Source organism: Nyctereutes procyonoides, unplaced genomic scaffold (assembly GCF_905146905.1).
Source record: "Nyctereutes procyonoides isolate TBG_1078 unplaced genomic scaffold, NYPRO_anot_genome, whole genome shotgun sequence".
Taxonomy (NCBI): domain Eukaryota; kingdom Metazoa; phylum Chordata; class Mammalia; order Carnivora; family Canidae; genus Nyctereutes; species Nyctereutes procyonoides.
In genome coordinates this window covers 32,023,112-32,033,583 of record NW_026575159.1, presented here as the reverse complement: position 1 = coordinate 32,033,583, position 10,472 = coordinate 32,023,112, and the positions used below count along the sequence as shown (strand labels likewise).

The 10,472-nt window shown below is 68.9% G+C and overlaps 1 protein-coding gene across 1 annotated transcript; it reads left to right on the top strand.

Annotated features, from left to right (window-relative positions):
- Positions 1-6,576: 6,576 nt before the first annotated feature.
- Positions 6,577-9,927, top strand: ARC (activity regulated cytoskeleton associated protein). The gene is made up of 3 exons (XM_055314235.1): positions 6,577-8,611; positions 8,852-8,976; positions 9,200-9,927. Exon 1 carries the CDS (start codon positions 6,787-6,789, stop codon positions 7,975-7,977), a length of 1,191 nt encoding a protein of 396 aa, XP_055170210.1. The 5' UTR covers positions 6,577-6,786; the 3' UTR covers positions 7,978-8,611; positions 8,852-8,976; positions 9,200-9,927.
- The last annotated feature ends 545 nt before the right edge of the window (positions 9,928-10,472 follow it).

Genomic DNA, 10,472 nt, shown 5'->3' with positions numbered 1-10,472 from the left:
GTGGGGAAGCTCCAGGCTGCGTCACACTGAGCTATTCTCAGCCTCTCCTTCTACGGCTGCGGAAGTGTGCCTGGGAGCTGGTGCTCCGAGCCGGGAGCCCTGTAAACGGGGATGCAGAGGACAGCAGGAGAGTCGCTACCACCCCCTCCCTGGACATCCTGAACCCCCAGCTCTGGGGGTGTCCGGCCAGGGCCAGCTGGCAGTGTCCCCCCTCGTCCTGAGGGGCCGGCCATGCTGGGGGTTCCTGCTGCACCATCTGATCTGAGGGCCCTGGGCGTCCAGGGAGGCGGCGGGGGCAGCACAGCCTGGCCGGGGGCCCAGTGGGGCAGAGAGGAGGGGGTGGCCACGGGCTCCGGCCCCCACAGGCGGCTCCCCGGCTCCCGCCCCTGCCCACTCACTGTCCCCCCTCCAGGTCACAGACCCAGGCTGGCAGCCACGGTCTCCCCACCTTAGGACCTGCCGCCTCTCTCGTAGTGCCCCCTTCAGGCCCTGCCCCTCCTGCTCCCCCTGCCCCCCCACGGCCAGCCCACCCCTGCCCATCCCCAGCTCTCCTCTGGGCAGCTGGCCCCAGAGCATTCGGGCTGTTGGGGGACCTGGGGGGCCAGGCTCCTCCGGGCAGGGACCAGGTGGGTGGGGTCCACTCCGCGTGCCCAGAGCCGGCTCAGAGGCTGGCACAGCCAGGGAGCCAGAGCCTGCCTGGGTTGGACAGATTGGGAGGGCACCGACGCACACACGTACACACTCACCACACAAATGCGCGTGCGCACAGAGACGTTCACAAACACTAGTAAACTGACACACACAGAGGAAGATGTGGCGCTCAGGGGCTCTGAGCCTGGCACATAGGGGGAGGACAAGGTCACAAAGGACCCGGTTAACCTCTAACCTCCGGCTGGGAGGCTGCTGGGAGGCCTTCCTGGAGGCCGTGACTGTGGGCTCAGGTTTACACAGCATGTAAACCTGCGCTGAGCTTCTGTGCTTAGCTCTTCAAACCGGAGAGGACCTGGCACCCGAACCAGGGGCGACGTGCAAGGGTGGGGTCGGGCACTCGTGGTGGGGCGAGCAGGGAGGGCAGAGGTCCAGGCCACTCCTCACCACCCACCACTCAGTACAGCCTGCCTGTTGCGTGATGAGGACGCCGGGGTCACAGGGGTCAAGGGATCCGCAGGAGGCCATGCAGTGCCTCAGGGAGAAGCGGGCAGGGACGCAGGTGACCAACGGATTCACACTCAGCCAGGGGCACCTGCTGAGCGGGGGCGCGTTTGGGATCCAGACACCGCATGGGCGGCCCCACGGGGAGCAGTGAGCATGGAGCTGGCCGGGCGCTGAGCCCGGGGTTCCCACCCTGCACACCTGCCCCAGGCCACAGTGGGATCCCTCCTGCTGGGGCAGCAGGGAGCCAGCCGGACTCCCTGGGGGTGAGGGGCTGCTCCATGAGGAGCCGGAGCCTCTGAGCAGGGGCCCAGCCGGCAGCCCGCATCCTCGCGGCTCCGTCCTCAGGGCGCGCGGGGGTCCTGGCGAGGCCCCTCCGTCACAGGGCAATGTGCACCCCCTGCACCCACCGTGCTTGGCGCCTGCCATGTCGGGCTCGGGAACTGTTCTCACCTGACTGACCGACCAACCACCTCCCGGCTGAGCGGGACCAGGAGTCTTTCCAGGGAGGGATGTGGATGCCCAGAAGGGGCAGGGCCGAGGGGCCCAGGCGCGGTTGCACGGGGCGTGGACTGAGCTCCCAGGTGCAGCAGGGGCCTGCAGGTCTCCGCACACACAGCCTGCATGCGAGGGGTGCCTGGCTCGCCCCGCCCGGGTCTCAGTTTCCCCCTTCTGTACTGGCTGAGGGTGGTGGCGAGGCTGGCCTCTGGGGCCCGGGGCCCGGCCTTCCTGCTCAGCGGGGCCGCCTGCAGTGCCCAGGAGCAGCCGGCTCCGGCACCTCTGTGACAGCCTCCTCGGAAAAATACAAAACTTTCCTTGGAGGCCGGGTGGGGAGGGAGGCGCTGAGGCAGGAGGCAGGAAGGAGGGAGCGGGGAGAGGGTCTGGTGTGTGGGGGCCCAGAATGAACAGGCTGCCTGTTCCAGGGACAGGACGCAGCGCACTCCCTGTGCCAAGCCTGAGACAGAGGAAGTTCAGGGTGGGGGGAAGGACTGGGAAGATATCGCCTCAGCTCTGGGTGCTCACTCGGAGCCCCCCTCCCAGCACCTCTGCCTCCCAAGGGGCCCCCCACGCCAGCGCTCAGCCCCCCATCTCAGGTGTCTCAACAATGTGCGCCTGGTGCTGACGGGGCTCCTGCCGCCCCTGCCTCCTTCTGCCCTGGCCGCCCAGGGGTCTCTGGCAGGTGCAGCAGGCAGGTGTGGCCCAGGGACCCCTCCCTCTCACTTGCCGGCTGAAAGGCCCCAGGGCGGGGCCCCCCACCTCTTGGAACCTCTGTAAAAACAGGGCGAGGCTATCCCCTTGAGACATGAACGGGTGCCCTTGTCTCTCCCAATCTCCTGGCGTCTCCAGCTCTCTGCCCCCCTCCCCACCCCACTTGTCCCTTCTTCCTCTTTGCCCTTGGGCCCAATGTCACCTCTAACCCACTGTATCCCGAGCCTGGCCCTGGCTCCCCAGGCTTCCTGTGGCCCAGCTCCCCCCGCAGGAGGCCCCGAGGAGGGTGGGCAGCAGGGAGGCCCTGCGGTGGGGGGGCGGGCTGGGGCAGGGCCACCCGGAGGGCCCAGGGGTCCTCCAGCTGCCAGGGCTCAGATCCCAGGCCCTGTGCCAGCTGCTCCTCCCGCATCACTGGGGCCTGTGCAGCCGCCCTGGGCAGCCACCCCGGCCCCACTGCTGCCTCTGAAGACAGAGCCAGCAAGTGGCAAAGCAGAGCCCTGGGGAGGGGACTAGGCCTGGGGGAGCACCGGGGATCGGGGTGGCCTTGCCCTCGGCTCCCAGCTCCAGCGGTGGTGGTGGCAGTGGCGTGGGGCCCCACAGGGTGGAGGCCGTGAGCGAGGGCCGAGGCTGGGCAGGAAGGGCCAGGCGAGTCCCCGTGTCTGCGGTGGCCATGGAGCCCTGCACCCCCTGGAGGAGCCTGTGATCACGCCCTGGGTGCTAAGTGGTGTTACGGGTGACAACCCCGGGAGATTTCCCGGGCGGTTAGCTGCGAGGGAAGCCCTGTGCCAACAGGGGAAGTCTGGAAAGCCCAAGGCCTGCAAGTCCACCGGGCACAGGCAGCCTGACCTGCCCGGGTGAGCATTACCCGCAGCACACCTGGGGGCCAGGCAGTGGGGTCAGGGAGCCTGCACCATGGGGTCCCCAGGGGCAGGTACGAAGCTGCCGGGGTCACGGAGCGGCCAGGGGAAGGCAGGCCCTGCGCAGGCCCAGGGTCTGTTTAGGGTGCGGTGGGGGGCATGGATTGGGGAGGGAGGCCTCATCTCCAAACAGGCCTCTGAGCATCACAGATCAGCTCCTGGAGTCTGGGAGCCCGGCACCCCGGAGGGGATAGAACGGGGTGGGGCGCGGGGTGTTGCTGCCTGGATCCTAGCGTTGGCCACACACACCCCCCACCGCGCGTGGTCACTCTGGCCTGCCCTTCCTGCCCAGAGCCCCCTCCTCCCAAGGCAGGCCCTAGGAGCAGCTGAGCAGCTGGGCTCTAAGCGGGGAGAAACCCCCAGGCTCCCCCTGCTGCATAGCCCCCCCTTCCCCCGCCCCTGCAGCCCTCAGCCCCCCCTTCCCCCGCCCCTGCAGCCCTGAGCGGCCCTGCTCTGGGTGAGGCGGGGGAGGGCCCGGAGGCCGGCACTCTGCACCTTCACCCCTGCTTGTGGGGATGGGGCACAGCAGAGGGCAGGCCAGAACCCCCCCTCCGGGGCCGCGGGGAGCCCGCCTGACCTCTTCTCCGGAGGCAGCAGAAGAATGGAGCCCAAGGCTCCAGTGCGGGCGTTTGTCGAGGGCTTCTGGGGCGATAATTGGGCAGCGATTAAGTGTTCCCGAGCAGAGGCTGTCGCCTGTCACCTGTGACGGCCAGCACTGCGCAGCCTCCGTGCTGGTCCTGCCAGGTCTCCGCGTGACCCACCAGCACCCCCTCCCGCTGGCCCCTGCTCCCTCATGCCCACATCAGGCTGGTCTGGCCACGGGGGAGGGGGTCCCAAGGGGTTCGGGTCTGAGATCCTGTCCCCCAGCCGGGTCCCCCCACAAAGGGGATGCTCACGCGGCCCCAGCCCCTCTAGCGCTTCACTGCTTCTCAGGGTCTGGTCAAACCCTCCTGACCCTCTGGGTCCCGCCTGGGCTCCCTCCTCCAGGAAGCCCTGCAGGCTGCCGCTGGCTGGCCAGGCAGAGTGGGGGCTGGAGGTCACTGTGGGCCTGAGACCCGGAGGGGTGTGCCCGGGCCCCCAGCTGATCTGGACCGGGCCTGAGGGTCACCCTTGGGGATCACGTGGTCTTTGCAAGCCGCTGGTCACTCAAGTGCTGGCTCTCTGGCCCTCCCAGCACACACGCGCACACAGAGGCACGTGTGTGTGATCCCTGCACAGCAGGCTTATGAGGGGTCCTCCTTGACAATGGCCCTGACACAAGCCCGAGCTCACCCCGTACGTGGACACAGACTCAGAGCTACACGCGGCCCCAAGCTCCCCACCACACAGACTCACACTCCTCACACCGGGCACAAGCAGGTCTTGTGCCCGCTGCCTCCTCCCGCTCTCAGGAACGCAGCCTGGGCTGGGCAGCTCCGGGATTCCTGTTCTTGCAGCTTCTCTGCCTGGCTCCCCCTCCCCTCCCTACTCCGTGCTGCCCCTCCGCCTCCCTTTCTGCCCACCCACTCGCCTTTAATTAGAAATGCCAGGAGAGCGATTTGGGGCAAGTTTTTGCCAGAAAGACATTTCCCCCCAAGTAGGGGTGGAAGCTTAGAGTGGGGGAAAGAGACAGATTGGTTCTGGGGTGGGGAGGAGGGCTTCTAGGGGAGCAGGGAGCAGGGCCTGGTGGAGGAGCTGGGAGTGGGGATTCCAGACTGTGTGAATCAGACAGAGTGGGGCTGGACACGGATGGGGGACAGGTGGGGGTATGAGTGTGCCTGGGGGATGGCTGGGTGGGGGGGAATGAGTGTGCCTGGGGGTGGGAGTAGGAGAGGAGCCCATGAGTGTACCTGGGGGTGGGGGTAGGAAAGGAGCCCATGAGTGTGCCCTGTGTGGCTGACAGAGGGGGTGGGAAGCTGACAGGAGGGGCTAGGGCATCTTGGCTCATGGTTGCGGGTCTGTGTGCCCAGGGCTTTGGTCACCTGTGCCCCCATAACATCTGAGGACCCGGGGCCCAGAACCATCCATCCTGGGGTAACCCAGAAAGGATGTCCCTCCCCCACCACTGTTGCCAGGGAGGCAGAAGGGGCCTCCCTCCCGAGGGAATCTCAGCTTCCGGAGCCCCATTCCTTATATGGCATTTTGCTTTTCTCTGCCTCTCCTGACTGCATAAGGCTGCCAGCACCCCTTCCATCCGCCACCGCCTCCTCCTTCTCCTTCCTTCCCCCTCCCCCTCCTCCTCCCTCCCCTCCTCCTTCTCCCTCCTTCCCCTCCTCCTTCCTTCCCCCTCCGCCCTCCTTCCCCTCCTCCTCCTTCTCCTTCCTTCCTCCTCCTCCCTCCCCTCCTCCCCCCAACTCTCTTGCATCCTCTCAGAAGTCTTGGAGCTTCTTGGTTCCCTCTGTGACCTGCGAGGTTCAGGGATCAGTACCCCTCATCTCCTCCCCATGCCCCCCCTCCACTGCCACCTTTCCCTGGAGGCATCACATGGAGAAATCTTGGGTCTCACCAAAGACGTGGGGGGGGGCACCGGGCAGTCCTGTCCAGCCATCGCCACACTGGTGTCACACATCCGCACCCCTGCCGGGCGGGGAGTCCGTCCCTCACACCCAGGAGGGGGGAGCGGCGCGGCGCCCGACCCGAGAGCCCCCAGGCAGGGGTGGGCAGGAGCCCGAGGCCACACCTGGGAACTCACACCTGACACCTGGGCGTGCTTGCACCCTCCGGGCACGGGGAGGCTCCTTGAAGCCTTCAGCTCCGGGGAGGGGTCTGCAGGGCCGTCGGCGGTCGCCGGGGCTCCTCCGTGGCTGAACGCCCGGCCACGCCACCCCGGGCGGGCGCGGGGGCAGCGAGGGCCCCAGGAGGGCGGGGTCGAGGCCCCCCCGGCCGGCAGCGAGGACGGCGGCCGCGGAGCGCGCAGGCCCTGCGGGAGGGGCTCGCTCCCGACCTCCCTGCGCGCCCCGGGCCCGCCCCTGCGCCCCGCCGCCCGCCCCGCGCTTTGGGGGGTCGCTGGGTCCCGGCACCGTCCCTCGCCCCGCAGGCCGAGCGCGCCGGGGAGGGGGCGCGGGAGCCCGCAGGCGATTAGTCACCCCGGCCGCCGGCGCGTGCAGGGGGTGGGTCCTCCCCGGGCGCCGGGCGCGGGCGGGCGCGGGGGGCGGGGCGCGCGGGGCGGGGAGCCGGGCCGGGGCCAATGGGAGTGGGGGCTCGGCGAGGGGCCGCCCACGGCCGCGCTGCCGCATAAAGAGCCGGCGGCCGCGGCAGGGCGCAGAGCTCGGCGCCGCGGCTCTCGGCTCCTGCGGGCGGCTCCGCTCCTCCGCGCTCCTCCGCGCTCCTCCGCGCTCCTCCGCGCTCCTCCGCGCTGCTCCCCGCTCCCCGCTCCCCGCTCCTCCGCGCTCCTCCGCGCTCCTCCGTGCCCTTCCGCTGCCGCAGCGCCGCGGGCACCGAAGGGACCGCCCCGGCTCCACCGCAGCCCGCCCGGGAGCCCTTCGCAGCCGTTTCCCGCCCGTCCGAGCGCCTGGCCACCTGCGCACAGATGGAGCTGGACCACATGACGAGCGGCGGCCTCCACGCCTACCCCGGGCCGCGGGGCGGGCCGGCGGCCAAGCCCAACGTGATCCTGCAGATCGGTAAGTGCCGGGCCGAGATGCTGGAGCACGTGCGCAGGACCCACCGGCACCTGCTGACCGAGGTGTCCAAGCAGGTGGAGCGGGAGCTGAAGGGGTTGCACAGGTCGGTGGGGAAGCTGGAGAGCAACCTGGACGGCTACGTGCCCAGCGGCGACTCGCAGCGCTGGAGGAAGTCCATCAAGGCCTGCCTGTGCCGCTGCCAGGAGACCATCGCCAACCTGGAGCGCTGGGTCAAGCGGGAGATGCACGTGTGGCGGGAGGTCTTCTACCGGCTGGAGAGGTGGGCCGACCGCCTGGAGTCCATGGGCGGCAAGTACCCCGTGGGCAACGAGCCGGCCCGCCACACCGTCTCGGTGGGCGTCGGGGGGCCCGAGGGCTACTGCCAGGAGGCCGACGGCTACGACTACACGGTCAGCCCCTACGCCATCACCCCGCCGCCCGCCGCCGGGGAGCTGCCCGGCCAGGAGCCCAGCGAGGCCCAGCAGTACCCGCCCTGGGGGCCGGGTGAGGACGGGCAGCCCAGCCCCGGTGTGGACACGCAGATCTTCGAGGATCCCAGGGAGTTCCTCAGCCACCTGGAGGAGTACCTGCGACAGGTGGGCGGCTCCGAGGAGTACTGGCTGTCACAGATCCAGAACCACATGAACGGGCCGGCCAAGAAGTGGTGGGAGTTCAAGCAGGGCTCCGTGAAGAACTGGGTGGAGTTCAAGAAAGAGTTCCTGCAGTACAGCGAGGGCACGCTGTCCCGGGAGGCCATCCAGCGCGAGCTGGACCTGCCGCAGAAGCAGGGGGAGCCGCTGGACCAGTTCCTGTGGCGCAAGCGGGACCTGTACCAGACGCTCTACGTGGACGCCGAGGAGGAGGAGATCATCCAGTACGTGGTGGGCACCCTGCAGCCCAAACTCAAGCGCTTCCTGCGCCACCCGCTGCCCAAGACCCTGGAGCAGCTCATCCAGAGGGGCATGGAAGTGCAGGACGGCCTGGAGCAGGTGGCCGAGCCCGCGGGTCCCCGCCTCCCCGCCGAGGACGAGGCCGAGACCCTCACACCAGCCCTCACCAACGAGTCTGTAGCCAGTGACCGGACCCAGCCCGAATAGAGGCCAGCCCGGGCCCCAGCTGCCCACCACACCCCACCTGTGGCCTTTGCCGACCAGGACTTTGAAGCTGGGCTGACTCCTGCACGGGGGAGCCCTTCATCCTCATCTGGCTGGGCCCCCCACCTCAGCTTCCCAGCCTCACACAGACACATGTCATCCAGCTGTGGGCACAATCCCCCAAACGCCGAAGGGCCGCGGGCCCCTGGCCCCCTCCCTCTGTCTGTCTCTCCTGGCCTCTGACCCCACCCCGCACACCCTCAGGCCACGACTGGCCCTCCCAGCTTCGTTATTCTGTTTAACGCCCGGGCCCTCTGGGCACTCAGGAATCAAGTGTCCAGATGGTGCAGGCCAGTGAGCAGCACGCCCAGGGGACACCCCAGAGCAGAAGCTGAGACGGCACCACGGGAACCTTGGCTTCGGGGCGCCGCCTCCTCCTGGCAGTTGCTGCCGCCGGCTGGCGCTCTATCACCGCCGCCCAGGGCATCTGGCCAGCCTTAGGCAGCGCGGCTCCCTCCTGCTGGCCCCGAGCCGCAGCCTCCGTGGAGCCGCAGCCTCAGAGCCCGAGCCGCAGACGCAGCCCAGCAGCACCGCAGCCTCCGCAGACCTGGCGTCCTGGTGCCCTCTGGCCCCTCAGGTGAGGCTCTGCCCCGGGGAACGGCCGCCAGGGGGCACTGCGGGGCAGGGAGGGCCCCCGGCCAGGTCCGCTCTCCAGGTGAGCTCCCCCCAGGCCCAGAGGCATCCCCAGCAGGTTAGCTGCAGGGATGGGGGGGCTGCAGGGATGGGGAGTGGTGGGGGGAGCAAGACCCCAGGTTTCAGGGAGATGGGCTGGGCTGGGTGCGGCTCTCACATGACCCCGTGTGCTCTCTCTCCTCAGCACCAGTGATTCAAACCAGCCTGGAAAAGGATGGGCTGGGTGCGATGACTCACCCCCGGCAGGCGGAGGGTCCCACAGGGCCCCAGTCCTCAAACTCAGCTGAGGAGCCAGGAGGGTGACGACAGGTACGTGGCTGTCTCTCCACGGAGACCCTGACCCTCAGCTGGCTCCCCTGCTCCCCCAGGATCCCAGCCCCCCCCCCCCCCATGCACACAGCACTCATCCCAGGCAAGCCAAGAGGCGGCCCATCACGGGGGCCACAGCCCATCACGCCCGCCCCACAGCCTTCCTGTGCGGCCCCTCCGGCCTGGCCCTGACCCCCGTGACCTCCTCACGTCTTTCCCTCAGGTCTCAGGCTCCCACAGAGCCTTTGCTGCTGTGCCTGGAGCTGCCCCCCTCCTCCTGCGAGCTGCCCGCACCGAGGAGACGAGGGGACGTTGAGGTCGGCGAGAGGGTGGGCCTGGCAGCGGGCTGCTGACTAAGACGGGCCAGCGTGAGGGCCGGGGCTGCCACAAGGCCTGCCCCGCTGGCCACCAGCCCGCCCACCTGCCCCCAGGGCCCCTGCGGCTGGCGTCGGGGTCTGCCCCTTGGGCCCCGTCTTGCTCCAGCCCAGGACCCCTGCCACCGAATGGTGGCCGCCCCCTCCTGCCAGAGCTTTCCAGGAACTCTGAGGCTGAGGCCACAGCCCCGGCCCCGCCCGCAGCCCCAGGCCCCCCCGCCCCAGGAGATCGCAGGAGCCTGGCACCTGGGGCTTAGCAGGCTCTCTGCCAGGCCCCACTGAGCCCCGGGCACGGACCCCCAACCCTCCCGGCACCCACACCCCGGTGCTGGCCGGCCACTCGTGTCTGCGGCCCGAGCAGGCCCTGGCTGGGGGTTCTCGTTTCTGCCTGCCCAGAGGGGGTTCCCAGATTCCGGGTGACTGTCAACCCCTCCATCCTGCACCCCTGCCAGCCTCCCCCCAAGATTTTATTTTTGCACATAAGCCATAACCCATACTCACAGGCTGGCATAGGCTGCAGGGAGGCCCCGGGGTCCTCAAGACGGTGGCCGGTCCCCCCCACCCCGTCCCCAGCGGGTCAGGCCAGGCCATGTGTACCCCTGCCACCTTACCTGAAGATAGACTCTTTTGTAAGATTTTGTTAATAAAACAATGAAACTTCTCTGCGTGTGCTGCTGTCTGTCTGCTGGCATGGGGTGACTGGCACGGAGCTGCAGAGGGAGGCAGCTCGGGGTGGTGGGCCCCTGGAAGCCCTGTGAGTACAGACTGCAGGGTCTTGGGGGCCTGGGGAGCACAGCCCCATCACCCCACAGGCCAGTTGGTTGGGGTCCTGGATCCTCGGGGTAGAAGGGCCTTCGGGGCTCCCCTCATGGAAGCCAGTGCCCCGTGGCCTCCTGGCCTGAGCCAGGCGGCACTGGGAGAGACCCGCCCGCCGCCTGCTGGGGCACAAGGGTGTCCTGAGAGCTCCGAGGGCTTCTGCCTGGGGGTCTTCTCTGGCCTCGAGCCCTGGAGACCCAGGCAAGGCAAGATCCCCGCTGGGAGGTGACCCTGACGGGTCCTGGGGCATAAGCTCGTTCTTCCCAAGCCTGTTTCCTCATCTGTCAAATGAGCAAACCGTCACTA